Here is a 26,901-nt window from a genome sequence, read left to right on the forward strand (position 1 = left end):
GGCAGGCCTGGTGTTCCCGGGCGCAGCCCACTGGAGGCCAGAGCACCCCTAAGTCACCCCATGACGGCGATTCTGCCCCATGAGAACCAGAACTTTACACCAAACTGTCCTCTCAGAACAAAGTGCCAATGGAGACCAGAATAACTCATGCACAAATGGTGTTGCTTAGAGATTATCTGGCCAGACACCAGGCCGTAAGACTATCTTCTCCACGACGCCCTCCCGCAGACGGTCACTTGGTGCCCCTCTCACCCTTCCCTCTGGGCAGGTCAGGTACCCCCTGAAGAGTATTATTTCTACCTGGTCACTGCTGAAACAAACTCTGGACAAGCACAAATTCAAAAGACTAGTGGGCCTTCAGGGAGTGCTCATCCCCAGAGGGGTCACCTCACCTACAAAGAAAAGGCTATTTTCAGACTGCTTGGTTATCACTGGTTATACGACTTATTTAGAAAAATAAATTTACTTGATAAACTCACTGCCAAGATAACACACACCTGCAAATCCTAGAATAAACAAAACTGAGGAACAACTTTCGTCATTTGGTCCCTGCCACGCCCAATGATGTGAGGACCCTTCCTCCTGCAGCTTTCTCGGGCCCTTGGCAAGAGCCCTTAAAGAGAACCTGCACCAATTTAACTGTTTACAGCACCATAGAACGTGGTTCTATAGACATGCGTGTCTACTCTGTATTAAAACAATGTGCATAATCAGAAATATAAACTTACAACCGTTGGTTTGAATAACAGGGAAACTAAAAAAAAAAAAAAAGTCCAAAAAATAAAATCCCTTCTCAAACTAATTGAATGTTTAGACAATTGACATTTCTCTCTCACACAGACACACCTTCCATGCTTTATATCCAGTTTACAAGAAAAAAACAGAACGTTGCTAACCTAGGGAAGGCACGCCTGGCGGTACAACCTGGAGATGAGACAGGAGGGTGCCAAGGACTACACGTTTAGTGAATGCGTGCTAACAACGCTTCAAAAAATTGCAAAAACCTTAAAGTAGTTCCTAGCTTTCTTTGGTTCATAAAAACATCAAGAGTCAAAGGTTAAGGTTACTCCTTCAATATGGCCTGTGGTAAGGATGTGGAGAAACTGGTGGGAGTGTTATCCGGGGTAGCCATTCTGGAAAACAATCTGGCAGCCCCTGAAAAAGTTACATACAAATGGACTGTGTGACTCCCAGGTGCCTACCCAAGAGAAATGCAAAAACTGTGGGTCTTTACAGCAGCACTATCCATTCTGGCCCCAACTGGAAACCTCCCAGGTGTCCATCAACAGGGGAACCGACAGACAACATGTGGTATAGCCACACACTGGGACACTATTCAGGAATAAAAAGGAAGGGACTACTGCTGCTAAGTGGAAGGAGGCAAACACAGAGGCCACATATATGATTCCACTGATATGAAATGCCCAGAAAAGGCAACTCTACAGAAACGGAAAGTGGATTGCTGGCTGCCTGGGGCTGGGAGGAGAGGAGTGGCTGCTACTGGGCAGCAGGGGTCTCAGTGGGATGATGCAGACGTTCTCAACGGGACTGTGATAAATGCACAACCTGGAAAGTTTACTAAAAACCAGGGAATTACATACACTTTTTTAGGGTATGTGAATTACAACTCCAAACTGTTATACACACACACACACACACACAGCCTACAACTGAATCCCTGGGCAGCTACCAAGTGTAACATCTGCGTTTTGGTCGTCCCTCTCACTTTCTTGACTTCAGAGTGGAAAGATGACATCAGGCCATTAACATCATGAGAATGCAGAATTCTGCTATTCAATTTCCTCTTAAAGACAATAAAGGAGCGTGGGGGGAGGAAGGCGCTCAGGGGGTGCAAATAAATCTGCTCTTTCCTCATTACAGAGTTCAAGCCGGTCACGGCCCCATTAGCAGTAGCCAGGAGAAGCTTACGTATTACTGCCTGCTGCCGGCAGGCCGGCTGGGGCCTGGGAATGTGGAGCCCCCTGCCCCACGAACACAGGACCTTTGTGATGGCAAACCCAGGCTGGCAGAAGCCTAAGCATACGGGCGCTCCAAACAACCAGGAAATGGAAAACTCAGGAAATTCTAATACAAGTCACTTACCTCCCAAACCTCAAGGTTAGTTTTTGTTAAAATCAATCCTAATTCTGCATAATGAAAAACCGCAATCGGGTAAACAGGCACACCGTGTACTGGGATGATGCCCAAAGATGGTCTATCTCGCCTTCCCCTCCAGTCATCACACGAATCAACTTTCACCAAGCACCTACTAAGGACACTCACTCAGTGGGACAGGGCCTGAGAGCCAACATGGCCACTTGCTTTGCAGACTCATGACACACTCCTTCCGGGCAAGAAGAGGGACTAGACGGCGGCCGGCACTGCTGCTATCGAGACAGACCGGGCTCTGGGGCCACGTCTGAATGCTGTGGGCTGACAGTATTCATGGAAGGCTGAGGGGCGGGACAGCAAGCATAGGGCATCGCCCTGCTGGGAAACAGCACATGGAAGAAGCAAGAGCAAGGACAAGCCAGTCTCCAGAGTTTCCTGACTATCCACAGCCTAGACACCAATACTGCCCTGCCCCCTCCTCACAGGAGGTCCCCGCTGGAAGCTCAGCCCATGGGCCACATCTAGAAGACAAGCATTTTAGGATTACTTTATACGTCCCTGGACAAAGTTCCTGAACAGGAAAAAAATTCTAGTAAGTATGTAAGTGGTAAGAGGGGCCAATCTGATAGAAACTGTATTTAATTACTTAGAGTTGAAGTTGGTAGGACAAAAATTCATCTTACGAGAAATGAAATGCTGTGGAAAAGAGTCGAAGGCAGGAAAACAGAAATGCTATATTTATCTCCTTCTCTCCCACCACCGCCCTTGAGTATTTCCTCTATTTTGAGATGGCAGCAATAAGACTGTTCTCCCTACCAACGTTCCTCCCCAACTCAGAGACCTGCTGTCAGACAAGCGGGTCAACGGGCACGGTGAGCCCCACACCCAGGCCCGAGGACAGAACCGCACGCCAGGGCAGATGGCACTCACACAGCATCAGTCCAATACGCAGGGGGTCAGCCACCACGCTTGGCCCGTCCCTCCCTGCTCATGGAGACGCAGGGAACCTCCTGGGAAGAAACGGAGGTGTTCCAGTAGCCTCCTCCGGCCCGCACTGTCCCTGCTGCTGAACTGCTGGTCTTTGTCAACAGGGGTAAGAATATTCCAGAACGCTAAGGACAAATGATATCCATCAGCAATGTTTTCTCATGATTCATTCCCCTAGGTCCCATCCTTTTATCATTCCTTCAACTCGACTTAAAATAAATTTCACAGGGGAAAAGTTGGGATCAGGTGGGTAAAAGTGGCAATCCACATTTGACATGAAAATTAATCTACATAAAAAAAATCTTTCCCCATAAAATATTTAAGCATGCTCAATATCCAACTGAGAGGGCGTGTGGAGCTTCAGTCCTTACCATCAGGAAGCCAAAGACAATCCACTGGGTTTTGTCCAATGACCCTTTTAACTACTTGAAAATGATGTCTGATTATCAAATAATGTTATGGCTTACCTACAAAAACTTTTTTCTAAAAAATATTGATCCTGATTTACAGAAGCAAGGACATTCTGCGAAGCCTTTTAAAATCATGCTTAACACATTACTCATACTTGGAGACAAACACTGGGCCCCTTTCTTCTGTGTCTAAGTGGGTTTCTGTTAGTAAGTCAGTGCCTGGGAACATTACTGTTCCAAGCCAGTTCTATAAGAATGGTAGTTACTGTAAACTCAGACCTCCATAGCTGCTGGGGGTGAGCACCTCAGCCCTCGCTTCCGAAAGCTGCCTGCAGCTCTGCAGTGCTCAGGACACCAGCAAGCATCGCATTTCTGGATGGCCAGACCTTCTGCAAACTGACATCACTTTAATTAAGCCCTGAACCCAAATCAATAAAATAACTCTGATGACTTCAACTAAAACTCTCTTTGGAGGAGCCTAGTGGAAACTTTCAACAGAACCTGGAGTGGTATTTGCCTGGGACAGACTGGCCCACTCAGCAGATTCCCGCGTCAGCCTGGGAGACAGGTGCACCCCTAGGAGTGGCTGGGGCCTGCCAGAGAAGGGATGGGGCTGCCTCCCTCGTCTTACCACCGGGGACACTTAAGCTGGCCCATGGATGCCACACACCTCTGTCTATCCTATTGGTTCTCAGGGCTTCTTTGGTTCTCATAATGTACCACGGATGACAAAGGACTTTAAACCCTGAAATGGTACTGGAAAAGCCCATCACCAGTAACAGTAATGACTACTGTTATTAATATTACTAACAATGTGAGCAATGACCCAGAGGCAGCTTCTGCTAAATGCTTTACAGAAACGACTAGTATTTTACAGATGAGGAAACCAAGACTTACATAGGCTTGTGGTCTGAGGTACAAAAGCTAGTAAGGTGTGAAGACAGGATTTTAGTCCATCCGTCTATCAATTCCACGTCCTGAAGGACTAGAGAGGGAGACAAATGTACTTTACACGTTTCCAATTTAATTCTAAGAGCACAGATGACCCCACAGGCATCAGCTGAGGCCATCTCCAAAATTCTATGGAGAGGGCATGAATGGAAACCATACATTTTGGGAAAAGGATAAAAAAAAAATAGTGTCCATCCATAAGAGATTAACATTCCTGGCTAAGAAAACTAGAGTTGGAAAACTGGAGAGGTCAATGGTCTGGACAGAGGAACACTCTCTAACTGTGCTCTTGTTACAATAGCTACTTTATTTTAATTATTTATTGTCTTAAAAAATAAGAAAGTATTGCCCTGGCTATGGGTGGCTCAGTTGGTTGAAGCATCATCCTGTACATCAAAAGGTTGCAGGTTTGATTCCTGGTCAGGGCACATACTTAGGTTGCATGATCAATCCCCAGTTGGGGCACATATGGGAGGCAACCAATCAATGTTTCTCTCACATCGATATTTCCCTCTCCCTTGCTCTCTCCCCCCCGCCCCATTCCTTTCTCTCCAAAATCAATAGAAAACATATCCTCAGGTAAGGATTAAAAAATAGTAATAATAACGTCTTTCCAAATATGCTGGTAAGTTTTTCACAGGAACAGGTCCCACCAAGAAGACCACAGCGATGCTTCTCTGCACATCATCCTCAGGTGAACGTGCCCTCACCCTCCAGGTGCTGGGAGGCCATCCTGAAGGGCAGTACTCAGTAAGGAAGGTCACATGTACTTATGACATGCCGCCCTCTCTTCTCTGAGCAGTGCATGGTCCCAAAACAGGCCTGATACCAAAAATTAAAAACTGAGGAATTACGAATATACGTTCGGAATCGACAACAACCACTTGTGATTATTTTGCTCTCTTTCCCTCCTCCTGTTTAAGAATTTGAACACAAGAGAAAGCAGCAACAAGTCAGAGTTTCTCTCTTCCATCATCTTGAATTCCATCAGGATTATAGCAGTTCCCAAAAAAGTGATTATGAAGTTCAGCAAAACTAAACAAAAAAGATATTTCCTGCTTTCTGTTCTAGAGCCTGGTTTGCTCTGCCTACACTTTTCCCACTGAGCCTCTCCCCAGGATGGCTCCTGATGACCATGACTTTGCATTTTGAACAGGGCGGCTCTCTGAGCGTGAGTCAGAGTCAGAGGCCAGCAATGCCAGCTCTGGAAATAGTGCCTGCAACTTCCCTCCAAGATGGGAGCCAGCGGGCCTGGGACCAAACCTCCCATTTGGAGGTCAAAGGCCCATGAAAGATACAGAGTGTGTGAGTGTGCCCGAGCTGCATGCACATGAGCACATCAGTGAGCCTTCGCTGGAAGACAGGTCAGCATTACTTCTTGTCTGGTGCCGTATGGTTGGGCAATGCTACTGCTGACCACGTCACTGACTCCATCTCTAATAAGGACTCAGAATATGCCAGGAGTAGCATCGCAGGGGTATCACCTGGGCCTTCTCTCCAGCACCTTTCCCTTTGCTGGGAGGGTGCCTTCTATAAGCCTGAAGCAGCTCACTGCCTACCTTCTTTGTTTTTTACCTGCCCATTTTGGGCACTATTCTGTATCTGCCAGCTGTGTTGCAGAGAAAACACAAGCAGCCTTTTTCCTAAACAAAATACTGCATCCCTACTCGCCCGGCCCTGCCAACAGAGGAGCACTCTGGGAAACTAGCCTTTCCTAACCCAAGTTCAGCATTACTTTTACTCACACTGTTCTGGGGTGAAGGAGGTACAATTTGGCCTGCAAGAGGACGGAATGCCTAGTTATCTGGTCACATGCATGTTTGACTTAACGCACTCTGACCGGGTTTCTGGGCCACAAGGGGGGCCCTGTCGGGGCACCCTGAGTCTCCTAGACCAGCAGTGGTCTGCGGGCCACCGGTTGGCGACCGCTGTCCTAGACCACCTTTCCCTACTTCCCTGTGTCTGTGCCCCACAAAACAATAAGGACCAGCTTGACACGGTTCTCCTCACCAGGAACCAAAAGCTGCTTCTCCTCCACACCTTACTTTGAGGAGCCGCCCAAGCAGACAGCAGAAAAGAGCAAAAATGGGACGCACCCGTTTCCAGTCCCAGGCCAACCTTCCAGCCTGTGACCTAGAACCTCTCAGGTTGCCCTGGCCAGTGTGGCTCAATGGGTTGGAGTGTCGTCTGGTACACCAAAAGGCTGTGGGTCCAATTCCCGATCAGGGTACATACTCAGGTTGTGGGGTCATGGCGTGTACAGGAGGCAAGCTATCGATTAAAGTTTCTTCCTCACACTGATGTTTCTCTCTCTCCCTTCTTCTCTCTAAAATCAATAAACACATCCTTGGGTGAGGATTAAAACAAAACACCTCTCGGGGCCTCCATGTTCTCACGCGCATATGAAGTAGGAGCTAGAATTAGAAAAGCTACAAGGCGCCGAAACCGGTTTGGTTCAGTGGATAGAGCATCGGCTTGCGGACTGAAAGGTCCCAGGTTCGATTCCGGTCAAGGGCATGTACCTGGGTTGTGGGCACATCCCCAGTGGGGAGTGTGCAGGAGGCAGCTGATCGATGTTTCTCTCTCATCAATGTTTCTGGCTCTCTATCCCTCTCCCTTCCTCTCTGTAAAAAATCAATAAAATATATTATAAAAAAAAAAAAAGAAAGAAAAGCTACAAGGCCTTCTCCACAGCTGACAACAACTGTCCTGCACAGGCTCCCAAAGGCACTGAAGTAAAACTTGAGTTGTTCAACTCTCCACGGGACAGTCCCCCTCCGTTCCCGCTGTGGCCAGGCACGCTCAGGTACGCAGGGCTTCTCGCAGCTTCGCAGCACTGTCCCTGGCACACTCCTCCTGACCTGATTTATGACTTCTCCAGTAATTTTACACAGCTCCTTGCTGGTGGTGGTGATTTTATTTTCTGAAGTTACCTCAATTGTTCTTCCTGTTGCACGGCTCCAAGATGAGATTTCCACAGATGCAAAAACCGTTCTTTAACAGTTAGAAGCTCAACAGGAACAAACAGCTTTTCAGAGAAAGTCATTTCACAGACAGTTATGTGTGCTAGAATTCACTTTCTGTCATGAAATAAATTAGAACATTGCAACTCTGTCTAGCAAAGTGAACACAGGTGGCTGGGCCTCCCCACAGACAGAAAGGCACTGCGAGGTGGAATGGAGGCGGCCGGTGCCCAGAGGCAAGTCTTCTCAGGATCTGCCTAAGCCCCACCAGCCTTCCAGGGAGCTTCCAACCAAAGCAGTCCGAGCAAACGGAAAAAAGCGTGACTTTTATATTGAGGACAAAAATAATTACGGGTTGGTCTAAAATGGAGCTTCACTAGAAAACAAATCTTATCTGCCACCTGGTGCGTCCAGTCTGGAGTGGGGACAGCGACCGTGCGGTCCACTGCAGAGGACACACTGGAGAGATGCAAACGGAACAATGCCGTGGTGTGAGCAATGCCACGGTGGCCTTTGCCTATAAAGCCGAGAGAGGCAGAACCTGCAGGCTCGTCTACTGCTGTCTTTGCTGCAAACCTAAGAACAGTTACAGGAAGAAACCAAGGCTGATTTATTTTGAGTCTGTAAATTTACACCCAGATGAAATAAATTCTTTCCTATCTCAGTGTCGTGGGTAAGAAAAGGCAAATGAGTGGTGCTCTAAAATATATTAAATATTTAACAAGGGCCAACTGTCTTCACTCCCACAAGGCTCCACCCGTAGGACAGGGTGGCAGTGGTGGTGCAGTCAACATGGGACCACGTTGGAAGCCAGCCCTGAGCCAGCAGGCCTGTGCACTGCAGCTGACGGGCAGCGGTCACCCCTCCAGGACAGGCGCACCCTCTGCAGAAACAACTGGGTCTCATCAGAGGAAAGACCAGAGAGGGTAAGAATGGAGTGTGCTACAAAGATCAAAAGAAAGCCACACCCGACGAGGCTATGAGGCACAGAGGACCCTGAGGCACAGGGAGCCAGGAGTCTGAACAAAAGCAGGTTGTTGCAACTCTGACGCACGAGGACCGTGGGCTCAGTGACTCATTTGGGAATGTTAGGTGAGGCATTTAGATTTTCCACTTAGATGGGCCACTGCCTTCTGACCTGAAATGGAGGACAAAAGCATATGAGGGTACCTGGACACTTTCAGATCCTGGCAAGGAATAAAACCATTCTGTATAAAAGGCATGATTCCACACCCATGAGAAGGGCTAAAATAAAGTCTGACAATACCAAGTGCTGATGATGAGGCAGAGAAACTGGGAACCTTAAACACTGCTGGTAGGAATGTCAAATGGTGCAGACACTTTGGAAAACAGTTTAGCAGTTTCTTAAAAAGTTAAATATACACCAACAATATGGCCAAGCCATGCCAGTCCTAGGTATCTACCCAAGAGAAACGGGTCTACAGAAAGATAGCTAAGCCACGATTAATAGCCAAAAACTACAAAAAAAAAATCCAAACATCAGTCAATAAATGGGTAAATAAAATATACATCCACACAACCTAATAACTGTATGATAAAAAGGAACACGTTACTGATACATGCAACATGGCTGAACCTCCAACAGCTATAATAAATGAAAAACGCAGATCTGCCCGGGCCTGGTGGCTCAGCTGGTTGGAGCATCATCCCGTACACCAAAAAGCTTTTGGGTTCAATTCCAAAATTGATCGATGTTTCTCTCTCAGATCAATGTTTTTCACTCGCTTTATCCCTTCCTCTCTCTCTAAAATCAATTTAAAACAACACATATCCTGGAGTGAGGATTAAAAGAAAAAAGCCAGATCCAAAAGCTAAAGTTCTACATGATTCCATTTATATGAAATTTCCAGAAAAGGCAAAACTATAAAGACACAAAGCAGATTAGAAGTTGTTTGGGGTGAGGAACAGGGATAGACGTGACACCGAATGGACACGAGGGAGCTTTCTGGTGATGGCAATGTCCTAAGACTGGACTGTGGTGATAGCTCGCAACTGTGTGAGTTTCTTAAACCTCAACCAACTGTGTGTGAGTGAATTTCATGGCATGTAAACGTGTATTACACAGAACTCAGTAAAGCTGCTGAGAGAGAATCAGAAGCACTATCTGCAGCTGCCTGCAGGAGCACGCAGCACCCTTTACCTTTATCGTGATAAATCACTGCGAAAGGTGGGTCTTCAACACTGAACACTAAAGCTGTGTGAGGGACAGCTGAGAAAACCAGAGACCATAATCCACAGGTATGTTCTGTGTTCCTTCGGACCGTGTCCTGCTGGTTCTCTTTACTATCTCACGCCCTTCTTGGAGTCATGAGCTTTTTTCCATGGACATCAAATGAAAATTGCCCCTCAAAATTAAAGCATGAGCTTTATGACTTTCAGTTATAAATGAGGCCACATAAAATGACTACCGCTGCCTGTTCTATGAAAATGCCGGAAAACTAAAAACATATATTCTGAGACCATTTTTTCTCATTTTACATGGTTTCCCTGGCATTAATTATCATAAATCAGTTTATTTTCCTGCTTTCATATATATAAAATCTGAATCTTCACAGATGTAAGATTTAGGATATAATGCTCCGAAAAACCAATATTTCTTGACTTAGAGAAAGATACATAAAGTGTTAAATGATTTGGATATACATTGGTACCATTTTTGTAACCCATCTGACAAGTCCATTTGCCCTCATCACCAGAGAGATACAAGGGGTATATATACCTATTTTTTAAGTACCTTTTTAAAAAATATATATATGTTTTTATTTTTTATTGATTTCAGAGAGGGAGAGGGAGAGAGAGATAGAAACATCAACGATGAGAGAGAACCATTGATCGGCTGCCTCCTGCACGTCCCCTACTGGGGATCGAGCCCACAACTCAGGCATGTGCCCTTGGCTGGAATCCAACCCGAGACCCTTCAGTCTGCAGGCCAACGCTCTAACCACTGAGCCAAACCAGCTAGCGCAGTCATTTTTTTTTTTTTTTTTTAAGATGTTGTGCTGAATCTTTGGAGCTGAAAATGTGGGATGCTTTTTTTTTTTTTAATACTGTGTACGTTTATTGATTCTAAAGAGGAAGAGAGAGGAAGAGAAAGAGAGAAACATCAATGATGAGAGAGAATCATTGATTGGCTGCCTCCTGAACACCCCCTACTGGAGATTGAGCCCGCAACCTGGGCATGTGCCCTGACCAGAAATTGAACTGTGACCTCCTGGTTCAAAGGTTGATGCTCAACCACTGAGCCACGCCAGCTGGGCTGTGGGATGCTTTTTAAGTGACAGAACACAACATCCAAACATCACAAGAAAGCGTAGCTCTGGGAAGTCACCACCCTTAATCCTGTGATATTCTCATTTTGTCTTGAAACCAAATTTTATGGTGAAGAAAAACAGAAAGCCACCAAAACTTAATGCAAATAAAAGAGTGTGAAATAGATTGGAAACTCTATGTCCCCAAGTTCAGAGAGAGCCCAAAAATTTGCTGCAGCATTAGTTTCATATTAGTGAGGCAGAGAGAAATTCTAATTTCACAGTTTCAGTATGTTCTCAAGAAGCCAATCTGAATTTTACAAACAGAAGTCATGGCACCCTCATTCTACCAAGTAACAAAAGCTGAATGAACGAAAACAGCGTGCTATCAGCCTGGACAAGGCTGTGGACAGTGCTGGCAGCGTGAGAGGGTGCCTTTCCTCACAGAGACAAACGTTCCTGATGCACACCTGCTGTCCCTCTGCACAGGTTTGATTCTGTCTTCTACTCCTTATAGTTTTTTATTTCTCAACTGTAAACTCTTTGAGGACCATTTTCTATTCATCTTTGCTCCTTACTGAAGGCTTTGTATGTTGTGAATATGCAAGGAAGTTAGTAAATAAATTGTTTAAATAAATGCAGAATTTAATAAAGAATGCGCTATATACAGATTATAGGCAGCATTAAATTTCTGGCCTTGGCTTTCCAAATTATCATGATTCATAAGTGTCAGCAGAATTTCTATGATGGGTTCCAGCTTTACTCGCAAAACATGGATGGATTTATTTTTAAAAATCACTGATTCAAATAAAGACACTAGCACTATTTATATATCTATCAATCAACCCCCTATCTGTGCTTACAAATCAGGTAAAAGCATTAAAATGGACTCGGCTGATTCAATTACCCAATTTCCCACCATAACTTCCAGCCTGCATGCTTCAAGGGTTGCTTTATCAAAACAAGGCCCAGGCATGGAAACTCTAGTCCAGGGTAGCCTCCGGTGACAGGCATCCTATACCCATGACCGCAGTCTGTGCTGCCCTGGTTTGGATTTACCCATCGCATGTGCTTTGTGAACGATCTGTGGTGTGTTGTGTGTTTTATCTTTGAGGCCAGAAATGACGTCTCCTGCTTCTCTGGTATTTTCCAGCGGCTTTTTACATGGACCTTGTATACAACAAACCCAAGAAAACATGTTGTCTGATCAGACTGACTTGGGTTCCCAGCTCTCCTCATTATTTGAAAAGTAAGAGTCCTTGAACTTTTCCCTGTGTATTATTTCTATGTACATATAAACTATGATCATGTAACTAACATAGGATGGGAAACTAACATACGATGGGCAAGAGTGTGAGGAGAATGGAAGGGAGATGGAGTTCTCTGAATGAGACGCGTTACAAGCACGGCTGCTTCTGGCCAGCGGTTCCCACGCGGGTGCAGGCAGCCTGTTCACCGCACGAAGCCAGGGTACAGATTTATTTATTATTTATTGCCAGGGCACAGATTTCTCACAAATATAAAGCCAGCTCAAGTCTGACGGCCCATAAACTTTAAAGTTCCTAACAACATGAAAACAAAATACATTTCAAACGGTTTGTAAGTTATCGTTATTCACATTATACAAATAAGGAAAGGAAAGCTCAGAAGTCAAGTGACAACTAGGAAAACTGACCTACAATGAGACCTATTAAAGGAAAAAAAAATTGGAATTTAAGGAAAAAGATCTGGGCAGCCAGGAGAAAAGAGCAGGTCGCTGTGAGGGAAATAAATGAGACCAGCATCAGATTTTACTCAAGATAATGGATCAACATATTTCAGATGCTTGAAAAAGAAGCTATGAGCCAAGGGTTTTGTCTCCTTGAACTGACCTCCCCTATTAAGAGCACACACCTGTGAAACGCAAGCTCAGGAAACAGAGCCGCCCAGCTGCCCTGAGACTCCCCTCCGGAACCAGCGTCACACCACAGTGAAGAGCAACAAAGGGTGGACGGTGAGCATTAAATACAGATTTACTTGCAGAATTAAAACTAAGCGGTTTCATAAAAGATTCAGTATAGCATACAGTGTCTACATGCTCTGACATCGTAAATGTAGTGCAGCTAGCACACAAAATCGGGGGAGGGGAATAGGAGGAACATATGAGAAACACAAAAAAACGTGCTGGGTGTGTTAAAAGTGTTTATCTGGAAGTAAAAAGACAATATTTCAAGTCACATAATACAAGTTAAAGAGGTAAAGGGCAAGGAAAGGTTAATATCTAATTTCATTATTTCTCACAGCAGGAAACCAAAACACGGGGGGCGGTGGGGGGGGCGGAAAATGGACAAGAGAGCGAAAATAAAAATAACCTATGGGAAAAAAAAATACCAGATTTCCCAAAAAAACAAAAAATGCGGGAAAAAAAAGAAAAGATAGCATGAAACTATAGGAAAGAATCAAGGCCAAATGTTAATTTTGTAATTAATGTAAATTGGCTGAACTGGGCTATTAAATAATAGGATCTTCAGATGAAAGCAAAAGTCAAGTGGAAACTCAAGGAGCGCACAGTGCACGCAGAGGCTTCTGGCCGAGAGCCCTCTTCACAGAGGCAGGGAACAAGGGCCCACGACAAAGCGAGAAAGCTGCTGCCCCACATGCTTTAAGGAAAGTCTGTCACTAAAGAACAACGTAATGAAGTAAAAACCTGAACATCAAAATCTTTCCAATGCGATAGCCAAGTGTGGCTTTATAAGATCAATGTCATTTTGGGGATTCACTCATCTAATTCATTCAACCAATACTTATCAAGGCCACATGTGATCAAGTCCTTTCCAAGGACCGGAGACCCCAGCCAGGCCTGCGTGTCACTTTTCCTGTGTGCAGAGACCTGGAAATATCAGTGAAAGACATGTTGCTGGACTTAAAGATACGTGGAAGTATCGGTCTCCTAAAACAGAAGATTAATGGAAACCATGACAGGCCCGACAGTACACCCACACCAGTAGGTGCTAGTAAAATAATGCATCTTATTAGTGCCATACGATACCAGGCACAAAACCGCAGCTCATTAAAATGCCTCAGATGAGAATGATTGCCAAGTAAAGCCTTTTGTCATAGGGACGTAACTAATGCTTCCTATAAAAGTAACTAAAAAGTCACAAAATTTTTCTCTGCCTGCCTCCCTTTCCCATCCAAATTCATGCTTTATATTAAAATGCCTTTCATCTTCCATGGCACCGAAGAATTGATGGCTGCTGGCATCAAATCTGCTAAAATCAACAATAGTGTAATTACCTACACACTTTCAAGTGCTTTCAAAACACGTTGCCGGTTGGGATTTTCCTAATTTAGAAATGTGTGCTTTATATGCTGGTGGTCTAGGGCTGAGCCTGGGTGAAAAAGAATTTTTACATCTTGCCTAAAGCATTCTTTTCTACAGCCATTCCTTGATTTGCTTGCACCTCACCTACTTTCATAAAGCGTTTGACTCAGTCTACAACACCTCATATCACACTACTGGTTTGTGACACGATTTTAATGTACAATTTTACATGAGCTGATACATGGAAAGCTCTTAGCAGCACAGCGCTTGACACATGACAAGAGTCAGCTATTATTATATGAATAGTTCTCTTTAAAATATGTAAATAAGTGTGTGCAAGGGTAAGTGGATGACTATTCTTTCATTTTCCCCGTTATGCAAGTTGAAAATGGGAAGGACTTTTAGTACATTCACATTTCTCAGAATATTTTTTTAACTGCAGATTCTTAATAAAAAAAAGTAAATCAAGAGAACAGATGAAAATTTAATGGTATAAAATAATACAGATCAGACTTCCTTCCTGAGGCTACCAAAAACACATTTTATCAGCAATTCTCCCTTGGTCCTGCTTAAAAAAAAAGGGTGGAGAAAAAAAAAAAAAGCCAAGATCTTGTGAAACCAGATCCAACTTGAGACCTCGGTATGGAGTTTAATAAATTATGTATCTGTTAGGGATTTGCAAGGAAAAAAAAGGAGAATCACTCATAGGACCCAGTTCCAAATATTTCAATAAAATAACAAATTGCATATTAACAACACTATAATTACTCCTTTTGTTTGGTTTCTTTGCAATTACTTTGAATAAATTACTCTGGCTCCCCCATCACTCAAGTAAGTTGTCATCCGAAGGCACAATCAGTACAACGCAGGACACAAAGCCACTCTCAGACAGGGAGGGCTCCGGGGAGGGCGGCTGTGACTCAGCAGCATCCATAAAGCGCTTCTATGGAGATCAAGTATCAATGAAGCTATTGTGCGATATCGCAGCTATATAAATGTGCGCTGGTTATGACTTCTCACAGGCAAGAGCACTGCTGAAAAGAGGCAAGGGCACCAACGCCCGGGAAAGGCTGCCTGAGCTGGAAGAGAGGCTGTCCAGGCCCCCCATTCTGCTAAGCACGGTAGTTCCTTTGAGGTGAAGGGACCCTTGGTTCAGCCCTCCCTGAAGTCATCTGTGCCACTGTGCCAAGCTTTGCAGCCTGTCGACTCGGAGTCAAGCCTAACACGGTCGCCGTCTGCTATTACGGATTCAAGAAAAAGCCCGATAACTTGTATTAGTCTCAAATATTGTTTTCCAGAAATCATTAACCAAAGATAGAACACACCTTTGCCACAAAAGACAAACAGTAGTAAAGCACTCAGTTAAAAAATTTGCACCTACCTTTATCATATTAAGTATTTGAATATTAGAATTGTAATAAAAGCATTCTCTTAGAATGTATAAAAAGTTTTTAGAAGCAATAAATGTGGTAAAATAGCATAAACCAAGTTGGGTTTTAAATGTAATTTTTAAAATCTTCTATGAGTTATTATTACTCAGACTAAGATGATCACTGATTGCAGTTCAGAATCAAGTGTGTGAAAAGAACAAATGAAATAAAAGTTGAGTGACAAAGCTCCAGAATTTAGGAAGGATATTACCACAAAGAAACTAGTCTGGCATTTTTTTTCCCCTCAAGGACTCAGAAAATAGAATTTATCACGGGGCTCCAACTGAAATGGCCACTAAATACTATAAAGTCCACTTTTGCACAATCCTCTTTCTAGATGTTTCTGTTTCACTTGATATACCAAGGAAAATTTCACCAAATTTTAAGCAATTTTCTGCTCAAGAGATTTGGGCAGAAAAGAATAATTAAGGTGACCTTAAAGGGTGCTCTCCCTGGAAACCACTTGCACCTAGCATTCTTTACCAAAGAATTATTCAAAACTCTGTTATTTTACATGTACATATTTGTTAAAAGGACATGATATTATTCCTTAATCTTTGATGGGTCATTTGTATAATCTTTGACTCAGTTAAAGATACATCAGAAAAAAAACATGTGGGTTCTTCTTCCAAAACCGATAGCCATTTAGTAAAACCTATCAACACTGTTTAAAAGCACACGCTCTGGACGCCCTGCTGCAGTCCCCGTCTCACCGGCCCTCGCACAACAGGCTGGCCCACTCATCCATCCCAATTGTTCCTCATGCAGTTGCTCATGTTCCCTTTGCCTTTCTGTTACACAAACTGTTCAAACTAAATAAAAGGAACTCAAAGTAATGGAAAAAGAAGAATATCAGAATGGAAGGAGAAAAGTACCCAAGGACGGAAGCAAAACAGATGACTTCTGTCATTTAAAATAAAGAAAAACAAAAAACAGTATAAAGGAATTCAGTTATACCCAGGGAAAGCACTAACATATGATGAAGTAAAATGGAAATAAATGTCAAAGAAGATAGGAAATGGGTAAAGGACTGATGTATCTTCAGAAAGATATGAAAATCTGTGGGACAGCACAGGGACCGGAGAGCTACGGGGCGGGAGGGAGGGTGGCAATGGCACACACAGGGGAACAGACCAGGAAAGTCCAGAGAGCATTGCAAATCACTTCTCTGGGTGACACCTCTCATTCACCCCGTTTACTTTATTTCATTATGCGTTATTTTAACCCACAGCTGAGCACAGGCTAAGTTTATTTCGCTTCCCCTTCTGAGTTCACTGAGAAACTCAACTAGTACAGTATTTCAAGTTCCATCAGGCTGTGCCTTCCCTTTCCTTAAGGGGGAATACCAGTATCTCCTGTAAGATTGCATTCCTCACACATAATTGGCCGCCCCGTGCCAGTTCCAGACCCCGGCCTTGCACCACTGCTGTTCTCCTTCCTCACGCAGGTCAGAGGACTGCTTCCCACAGAGCAGTAAACGTCGGAGGGAAAATGCTGCAACCTCAGCAGAGCTGAACACAGACTGGTTAACCGAGTTCACTTAGCTGAGCTGAATCCTGTGTGAGACCTGAAGATGCAGAGACTAGGGCAGCCGTGGGTGAACTACGGCCTGCGGGCCGGATCCGGCCCGTTTGAAATGAATAAAACTAAAAAAAAAAAAAAAAGACCGTACCCTTTTATGTAATGATGTTTACTTTGAATTTATATCAGTTCACACAAACACTCCACCCATGCTTTTGTTCCGGCCCTCCGGTCCAGTTTAAGAACCCATTGTGGCCCTCGAGTCAAAAAGTTTGCCCACCCCTGGGCTAGGGGATGGAGGAAAGGGCACCGGGTAGACACAGGGCACGGAAACAAAGCAGGCAAATAAAGAAAACAGCTAGACCTAAATGCACACCTACCCAAAGTGACTCAAACCCAGGCTCTTCTCTTACAGTAACATACAGTGAATACCACTGAAAAGATCACAGTTTTCATGTAGCAGCAAAATACAGTAGATGCATGAAAAAGGAGAAACTGACTAATCTCCTTCACTGTGGCATGGCAGACATTTGAAAAAACTTACTGAACTCAACAGTAATTTTACCTAGATTACCACTAATAACAGGTTCAAATCCTAGCACAAGAGTGCCACATGACCTGGGTTTGAACACTCATTGCACACAGAATTCCATCTGTATTTGGGAATGGACACTGGGGCCATCGGGGGACACCTCGGCAGGACAGCCTCGGTGCCTTCTGGAACTTGGTCTAAGGCCCTTGGTTGCAGATTGCACTGCCTTTCACCTTGCCCTTGAAAATACTGCATGCTTTGCCTCAGCAAGTTGCAAACCTTCTCCTGGGCATGGCAGAGGCAAACCGTGGGCCAGGGGCTCGGCTGCTGTACAGAGTCAGGAGGAGAGACTGGAGACACCTAAACTATTATTTTCTGACACAACTTTGAAAGATCCCCTCATTTTTCCACCTCTACCTTCAACGCTAGTGAGCTTTAAGCTTTATTCCTTGAAAGGCAGTTCGGCACGTTGCCCCCAATCGACTTCATTTTCATATCCTCTGTAAGAGTGCTATCCACATTTTCTAAGAAGAAAAGGCAAATGTGTGCACAATATCTTCTCTCAAGGAGAAGGCCCAGGGAAGAACTATGTTCTTGGGAGGAAAATTCCTCAGTCTCCCCACCACGGCTCATTCTCAGATCATGGGTGTCACAGACATGGTTACCTCAAGTTCAGATTTTGGTAGTGACGGTACCTTAGTAACCTACAAAGATAACGGCTTCCCCTTCTTTATGCGTGACACCTTATGCATTTGGGCAATCTTATCTTTGGTGTAAAAAATAATAACTAGAAAATATTTTTTCACAATACTAAGCCAGCCATAATTCTTTTTTCTCCTGTGGACATTTTAGGATCTCCTTCATAAACTTACATTTTTAAAAAACATCTAGGCCATGAAAGTTAAACAAACACAACCTACCACAACATGCTGAGATAGGATCCGAAAACTCAAGTCTGTTCAAAATGACAACTTTTGCTATTACTGTTGAAATGAAGTGACATGTGTGACCCTTTTTTAAGTAGAAAGGGGAAAGCTGGGGCATCCCTTTTCACATACTGAATGTCTAGCTACAGATGACTCTACTCCTTTTCCAATCCTCTGAGAAGCCGCCCTTGGTATCCTTAACCGCACTCTGGAACGTCGGTATCACCTTCATTCTGATGTGCTTTGTGCACATTCTCGGACGCTGCGATGCCCATACTAAGGCAACACATCACAGAAGTTGGCAGCAATGCTATCAGCAAGAATTTGGCTTCAGAATCAGGAGTGATTCATCATACATTCTAGCAGCAGAAAAACAACACACGCTATTTTAATCCCTTGGTGTTATCAAGAATCAAAAAGCAGTACATGGAATAATTTTAAAAAGCAACAGAAGTCCTGTCTGCTGTAACATTATTCTTTTTTTTGAGAGTTTTCAATAAAAGTCACTTAGAGAACAACAGACTACTTACCTTATTTCACAATATTTATTACAATAACATGTCACGCTTTAACTTAATACAATTTTAGGAGAGAAAAGGGAGTCGAACTTCTGCAAGGTAACATTAAAATTCTAAATTCAGAAAAATGTCTTGTTTGCGTTACAAAAGTAATCCACTTTTTTCGGCTTCTCTGTCCATATCTGAGATTACTCCAACACCTACACGAGGGAGCGTGCTACTGTATCTGTCACAACCAAAGAGAGAAACCCGACACTGTGGGTGATCTACTCGGAAGATCCCCCCTTTTTTAGGGGTACCCGAACACTGCCATAAAAAGTGCTCCTGGTCCATAGGGCACCAGAACCCACTTATGTCCCACTCGCTCTACTTGCTGATGCTGAATCAAAACTCCATCCCGGGCGTCCTCACTGCACGAGAACATAGTATGTTGATCATCATTACGATGGCCAGCCAATATTTCTACAGAACTATCCCTGTAAATCCAGTCTACTGTAAATTTAACTTCAAAAAAAATGTTCTGTTGTTGTGCCAAGTCCTCAGGGCAGACAGGGAGCTTTATCGAGAGCCCCACTCAGTGCCCTCTTTAGGGGACCCCTACCTTTTCAAACGCTTCTTCGGTCCCTCTCCGCTTCCGTTTTCGGGGTCTCCGGTTCACTCGCTTCCATTTCGCGACCTGAAATGCAAAAACCACAGAGCATTGGAAACGGGACCCCGGTCCCGAGCGCCGCCCGTCCCCGCGTGAAATGCCCCCGGCTCGCCGCGCAGCCCGCCCGGCGCACCTGGGGAAGCCCCCGGCGGGCGCGGCGGGCCTCGGGGCGCGGGGGTGCGGCGCCACGAGGCCGTGACCTTCGCCCGGCCGCTTCCTCCACGCTCCCTCCCGTCTCGGGCCCGGGTGGCCACCCCCACCCGCCGGGGGCTCCGCGGAGGGCATGCGGCGCGGGACCCCCCGACCCTGGAGGGAGGGGCGCAGGGACCGCGCCGCCCGCACTCACCTCTGCGCCCACTTGCCGCGCGAGCCCGCACTCCGCCCCGGCCTGGCGCTCCGTCTGCAGAGGCTGCGGGGGAAGGGGACGGTCAAGTTTACCCCGGGAGTCGCCCCGGCCTCCTCCCTCCCGCGCCTCCACCACCTGGGCGCTGACCCCCGACCTCGCCCGCCGTCAGTGAGCGTGGGAGCGGGGGCGTCGGAGCCCGCGCCCGGCCGGCCCGGCTGAGAGAGCCGGGCGCGCGGGGCCCGCAACACCTAAGGCGCAGAGCGGCCGCGAGCGGCGCGGGGCCGGAGCGGCGGCGCGGGCGGCAGGCGGGCACTGGGCGGGGCGGGGCCTGCCTTAAAGGTATAGGCGCCGCTCCCGCTCCCGCTCCCGCAGGTCGCCCCCGCCCCCGCCCCCGCGGCGCGACGGCGGTTTTATTGTTCTCGGCGAACGCCGTGCGTCCCGGGTCTGGCCGGCGCCCGCGCGCCGCGCCTTCCTGCGGGCAGACCGCTCGGGTGCGCACGCCCTACCGCTCCGGTCCCCACCGCGCGGGCGCTGCTCTCCCCAAAAAAGGGTTTGTCGGCCGCCTCGGGAGCAGAGGTGCTGCCCGCGCGCGAGCAGAAGCGCCCGCACCCCTGCGGCCAGTCTGAACTCGCTCCTCTGGTCAGAAACCTGTGTCCAGATGGCCTCCGCCGGGGAAAGGAACTTTGCTAAGGGAGTTTTTTTCCCTCCGGGAATGCATTTATCCGCCATTAAGTAGGCGTTTTCCAGGGGCTCCTCGGGACTCGGGGCGGCGCAGGTGATCTCTCTGGTAGCAGAAGAGCAGCCCGTGCTCTCCCCGCGCCGCGGCAGCCAGTGCGCCCTGAGCAGGTAGCCCGCGCGGCACGCGCACTGCCCATGAGCCTTCTAAGCAACTCGGTGGACAGTCTGTCTTCATAATTAGAGGAAAGGTTTGCATTTCGTTCATAAAAATGTATGATGTCCCAAGTTTTCCCCGCCGACCCCAGAAAGGCTTTCTTCACGTCCGCACCCGAAATGGGCTGAGCCAGGCTGGGGCACGCGTTCGCTGAGCCTGACCAGCACTTTAACTTTATCGCATTTCTTTAAAGAAAATCTGCCTTGCCCTCTCTTTATTGCTGCTCCATCCTTCTTTCAAGATCAAAAGCTTTAGATCAAAGCCAAGATCAAACTCACTACTTTAAATAGAAGGAACTTTGTCATGGACTCTTTTACACAAAGAGGAGCTTCTTAATGGAGACATCACAGTGGAAAACTTTATGTTACCGCTTCATCCCATATTCACAATTGAACGACTTAAAATTACGTTGATGGCGCACTTCTATTTCCTAAAATAAACAACAGGTCTGGTCAAATGGGGAATTCTTAACTTAGTGTTTGTGTTCCCAGGAATACAGAAAACAAAAACGATAAGATTTATAGTGACCATTTGGTATCCGTATTAGCTAAGTGCTATAAAATGCATGCTAATTTGCTAAAGACTTTTTCAGATATCAAATGTTCTTGTATATAATGTATAAACATCACATTCAAATGTTCTACTGTAAAAAGAAATGCATAAAAATAGTTAATGTCCTGCAACTCTCAAGTACACATTTTAATAGTCAGGGAAAGCTGACAAATGATGAAGTAGATTATGTGATTACAGAACTACCTAATTTTACACGGAAATAAAATATTTAACTATTTAAGCTTCATGCTACTGATAACAGTTCCAGAACCAATAGAAATCTATTACAGGCTGACATGTACCCTGGAGTTGTTTTCCTTAGGAATTCACCATCCCCAAGAACCGTTCACTATTGATGGGCTAAGACAGTGCCCCGCCTAAATGGACCTTTCTTCTTTGTCCTCTTTGTTGATTTATCAGCAATATGAAAACAATGAGTCTCCGAAGAAACAAAACCAAAATAACTTCCAACAATCCAGTAGCAGAAATAAAGATAACTATTGCAAATTATACCTTATACAGCCTTCTATGAAAATCTGTTGTTACACCTGGGGAGTTAATACTTGAAAGCTTTTTCCCCCTTGTAATTCTCATCTGGTTGTACTCTCAATCTCTCTCTCTCTCTCTCTCTCTCTCTCTCTCTCTCTCTCTCTCTCTCACATACACACACACACACACACACACACACACACACACCATCGTTCCTCACGCTATAAATTCCATTGAGCCACTGGAAAGACCTTAGGAACTAAGACCTAGGAACCCCATCTTGCTGCCGCTGACAGTCTCCTTTCCTCCTAATACCCGGCAACTGAAGGTCTCAGGGCATCAGCTGAGCCAAGGAAACCCTACTGTCACTCTGCTCTCCTAACACCTTGAGTGGAGAGGGAAAGTGGCGGTCCATTCTAATTGCCTCCTAATTTGTTTCCTTTGTCCTCTTGCCTCCCCACTCCCACCCACTCCCACAATGCATCCTCCACAGAGAAACATGAATGACATTTACAAAGGAAGTTCAAAAGATCACTTTGCTCTCCTGGAAATGTTTCCTTCTCTTCTTTGCCTGGCCAGACCCTCCTTATTCTCTAGTTCTGATCTGAAACAACTCTCCTCCAGGAAGGTCCTTCCTCATTCCCCAATCCAAATTATGTCACCCCACTATTCTTCTTACTAGCATCCTGTTTATTTCCTATAAAGTGCTTATGTTTTATAGCTATTTACAATATTTTATTTTTTATTAAGAGACCTTATTTTTTAGAGTACTTAGAAAAAATTTACATAGAAGGCACAGAGTTCCCATATGCCAACATTAACACAGTTTCCTTTATTATTATTTTTTAATATATTTTTATTGAGTTGAGAGGAAGGGAGAGAGAGATTGAAACATCAATGATGAGAGAGAATCACTGATGAGCTGCCTCCTGCACATTCCCTACTGGTGATTGAGCCCGCAACCCAGGCATGTGCCCTTGACCGTAATCGAACCTGGGACCCTTCGGTCCGCAGGCTGACACTCTATCCACTGATCCAAACCAGCGAAGGCGGTTTCCTTTATTATTAACGTCTTGCATTCCTGTGGGCATTTGTTACTATTGATGTACCATATTTGATACATTATCATTAACTGAAGCCCAGGGTTTACACTAGGGCTCGTTCTTCGTGTTGTACAGTTCTATTACAGCTCTTTTTAAATTAGTTTATTGAATGTCTATTTTCCAGACTAGACTTTAAAGTTCTGGAAGAAAGAGATCCTGTCCTTTGCTCTTGATTTTTGTCCAATCACTAAATACACTGCCTTACACATAGATGCTCAATAAATATGTTAAGTAACTGAATGTAAAGATAAAGGAACGAATGACTGAATGAAAGCATATGAAATTTCAAGGAGGGGAGTCTTAAGATGAAGATCTTTCTAATTAACTCCTGCTTTGTTTCTCCACTAAAATACCTTAATTTGTAAAGAGCATAGAATTGTGCATTTAAAAAAAAAAAGAGACCATGGGACATCAGTTACATTGCCAAGGTACTTCTAGAATGATCTCTCTCTCTCTCTCTCTCTCTCTCTCTCTCTCTCTTTAATAAAAAGAACAAGAAATAAAGGTTCCTAATTTCCTCATGTATTAACCACTAAAATTATATTTCAAAATGGTGCTAGGAGTTTAAAATATCAACCTATTGCATGACACTGGAAAAATATTAATTCTTGTTGACTATGTTCAATAGAACCTCAATACATGTCTTCTTTTGCCTCTCTAAATCTCCCTTTCTCCAGGGGCTGATCGCAATGAAGGTAGGGTGTAGAGAGAATGGAGAAAGATGACATTTTTAACACTGGAATTCTGTAGCCAGGAACACATACTCTAATAACTATCTCTGAGAATGTGGTAGAAGTACTTTACAGTTATCTTTCAAAAACAGATGTTTTCTATTTGAATTATAACTTTAAAAATACTTCGTCCAGTAGAGATGCTGGTTTGGAAAGGAAGTTGTTCCAAGAAATTCTTGTCAAAGCAGTTCACAATAGTGAAGACAATTTCAGAGGCTGGAGGAACATGCCTAGTGGCTGGAGATGACTTCTGGAGGGAAACCTCTTTTCTGCTTCCTTCGGATTTGTTTTAGTGGAGAGGAAATGACTCCTTTCCCCGGGAAATGACAGTGATAGAGTTTCACACTGTCCATGGCGGGTGTGCTTCTGCCTGGTGATGAGGTTCAGCAGGAGGCATGAGGAGCAGCAGCTCACCTTCCCGGTCAACCCGCAGGCCGGGAGGGCACACAAGGGGCCCTTTAATTGGACCAAACCACTTTGGATGGCAAATCACACTACCCCGGGCACAGCGGAGGGGAAACTGTGACTATAAGAAGTGAAAAAAAACTTTTAATACCACACAAGGTAGACAGGTCCCAAAGCCTTGGCTAGCTTTAGAGGGCTCTCTAGCCAACATATATTCGGGGTGAATTAGAGAGTCTAGCTCTGGCAGGTGTGGCTTTGAGGTTAGAGTGCTGGCCCACAGACTCATGGATCTCAGGTTTGATTCCAGTCAAGGGCATGTACTGGGTTGCAGGTTCAATCCCCAGTCCTGGTCGGGTGTATGAGGGAGGCAACCAAACCATGTGTCTCTCTCACATTGATCTCTCTCTCTCTCTCCTCTCTCTCTCTCTCTCTCTCTCTCTCTCTCTCTCTCTCTCCATCCCTCTCTACTTCCCTTCCACTCTCTCTAAAAACCAATGTGGAAAAAATATCCTCAGGTGAGGATTAACAAAAAAAAAAAAAGTAAGTGTCTACACATTTGGAAATAAAATCAAGGCTGTTTAAGTTGCAAGTAATAACAAGTGAGGATTAGGGGCAAAGTTATAAAATGTTTGTCTTTAAATTTTGCTCTATCATTTAAATGTAACATTCCTTGATGATACCTTGCTAGTTGATTTTAGAAAAATTATATGTAATTTGTATTATGGCCCATCTGCCTGTGTTGGAATGAACACTGGGTTTCTGTCTGAGGAGGACTGGCCCTGCCAAGTGGACCTCTTAGTGGCCGTCGTGAGAGAGCATGGCTTTCTCTGCAGGGGCCTGGCTGGCAGGACCTCTGCCTCTGGGCACCCATGACCCTGAGGCCCCTGTTGCTGGACACCTTTTACAGAGCTTGCCCCGGAGCGGGGTGGGGGGAAGGCTCTTCCCTTTATTGACACCCCCCAGCCCCCCAACCTCCCCCAAGCCCGGATTCTGATGAAGCCTTAGCTGTCAGCTATTGGCTCCCTGGAGAGAAACAGTGCCCCTATTCCCCACACACATCGGCTGTCAGGAGGCTCACAGGTACTGTGTTCCTGTGGCCCGGATCCTGCCGGAGGGCCTCATCCGGAGAGGGCCTTACAGCCGCGGGGCTGCGCCTGCAGGTGCCCCGAAATTCCTCCCAGCGCACTGCATTCTGGTAAGAAGCCATCAGCCTTTCCCGAGGTGCATTATAAGAAACAGCCCCATGAAACCCATCACCACGTCTGCTGTGGAGACGGGTTCAGAGGGTTGTTTGTTACATGAAGTAGTGTTCTTCTGGGAGGACCTGTGGCAAAAACCTGCCCCGGCCCCGGCCCCAGCGTCAGGAGGAGCTGGGCCGGGCAGCTGCTGGTTCCAGCCCTGAGCTCTGCAGTTGGTCCTCCCTGGCGCCGGCGCAGAGACCTCAGGGCGCGGACTGTTTGGTAAGTTAATTCCTGGCCCCCACATATTTCCCAACCAGTATTTCATGTTGCTTCATTTTCCTTGTTTTAATTTTTTTTTTTTTGATCATGCTATATTTTGCTTTGGAAGCTGCCTTACCAATGTTTTGTACAAGGAGGAGTATGAATAAATAAAATATTCTGGGTCTATTTTTTCTTTCTTTAATTTCCTTTTTGGGTGGCTAGGGGGTCTGGAAAAATTTCTGGTTCCAATATATCTCTCCATTAACAACACTGAATACTTATAATATTCAAGGAAAAGGACTCTTAAAACAAAAATTAAATATAATACTATACAAACATCATGCAGGACGAATATAAAAATGTTAACCAACCAAGTGTTTTATCTCTTTTGATATCAAACCAGAGGGAAGGGGCTTAGGTTGCAGGAAGAGGATGTAAATCGGACACAGGGACGGGCTGGTCACTTCAACACACTCGGAGCACTAGCCATGTGAACGCAGGGATGCCCGAGACACCGTCCCTGTGCTCAGGGGTCCTGCGACCAGGCAGTAGTGCACGTGCCAGGAGCTCGCCAGCCTGTCCGGGTTTGAGCCCGGCCTCCGCCACATGTGAGCTGTGTGGCCTCTCTCGGCCTCTGTCTCACAGAGTTGTCAAGCTCAAATGCTACGTGATGTGCTTGCTTCCAAAAGGACAAGAGGAGGAACCGGTTATTTATCAGATTCCAGGCTCCTGGAACTCAGAGGCAAACAACATCACTACAAGTGCAGGGAAGTGACCTAAAGACCAAAAAAGTCCTAAAGTGCTACATGGATGTCAGACCAGGGGCCTCCGACTGATGGGAAGACCCAGGCTGCCCAGTCCGTACGGGCAGAGCCATTGACAAAGTGCTTCCCGTGCCGACTGCTCATTGGTGCCCCATCTCCAGGGCAGAGACACGGAGCCTCAGGGAACTCAGTGCCTTTAGGGCTTCATATTGCGGGGCCCGTCGGCCTCCTGTCTGGAAATGTGGTGCCCTTTCTACTCCAGCACCAGAGCTTAGGGCCACCTAGCGTGACCTTCTCGCTTTAACATACTTGCTTATTATGTAGATCAGCTCAACCGCAGACCAAAACACAGCCCAGGAAATATAACCCCATAACACAGCCGTCGATTGAAACAACCAGTGTAGAAGGCCGGTAGCAGTATATCTCCCTCAACACCTGTCTGACTACAGTTCTTTATAGGAGCTTGGCATTCATGACACTGTAACCTTAAAGAGTTTCACAGGCGAAAAATAAAATTCTGCTGGAGTGGTTCCCTCTCCTGACTGCTTGTTAAGATCGCCAGGGGTTACACATCCCCAAGGCCAGGTCGCACTCCAGAGCAGCGG

The 26,901-nt window shown here is 45.6% G+C and overlaps 1 protein-coding gene across 2 annotated transcripts in view; it reads right to left on the reverse strand.

Moving 5' to 3' along the window:
* AOPEP (aminopeptidase O (putative)) overlaps positions 1-26,901 on the reverse strand; it is a 332,190-nt gene that overhangs the window by 55,486 nt on the left and 249,803 nt on the right. For both annotated transcript variants that reach the window (XM_070400873.1, XM_070400872.1), the window contains exons 12-13: positions 19,919-19,981; positions 19,525-19,599 (exon numbers count right to left, since the gene is read on the reverse strand). In XM_070400873.1, the coding sequence (XP_070256974.1) occupies positions 19,525-19,599; positions 19,919-19,981 (138 nt within the window). The remainder of the gene's footprint in view (positions 1-19,524; positions 19,600-19,918; positions 19,982-26,901) is intronic.

Source organism: Myotis yumanensis, unplaced genomic scaffold, assembly GCF_028538775.1.
Source record: "Myotis yumanensis isolate MYYU_CA2020_CCGP unplaced genomic scaffold, mMyoYum1.0.hap1 SCAF_21, whole genome shotgun sequence".
NCBI lineage: Eukaryota > Metazoa > Chordata > Mammalia > Chiroptera > Vespertilionidae > Myotis > Myotis yumanensis.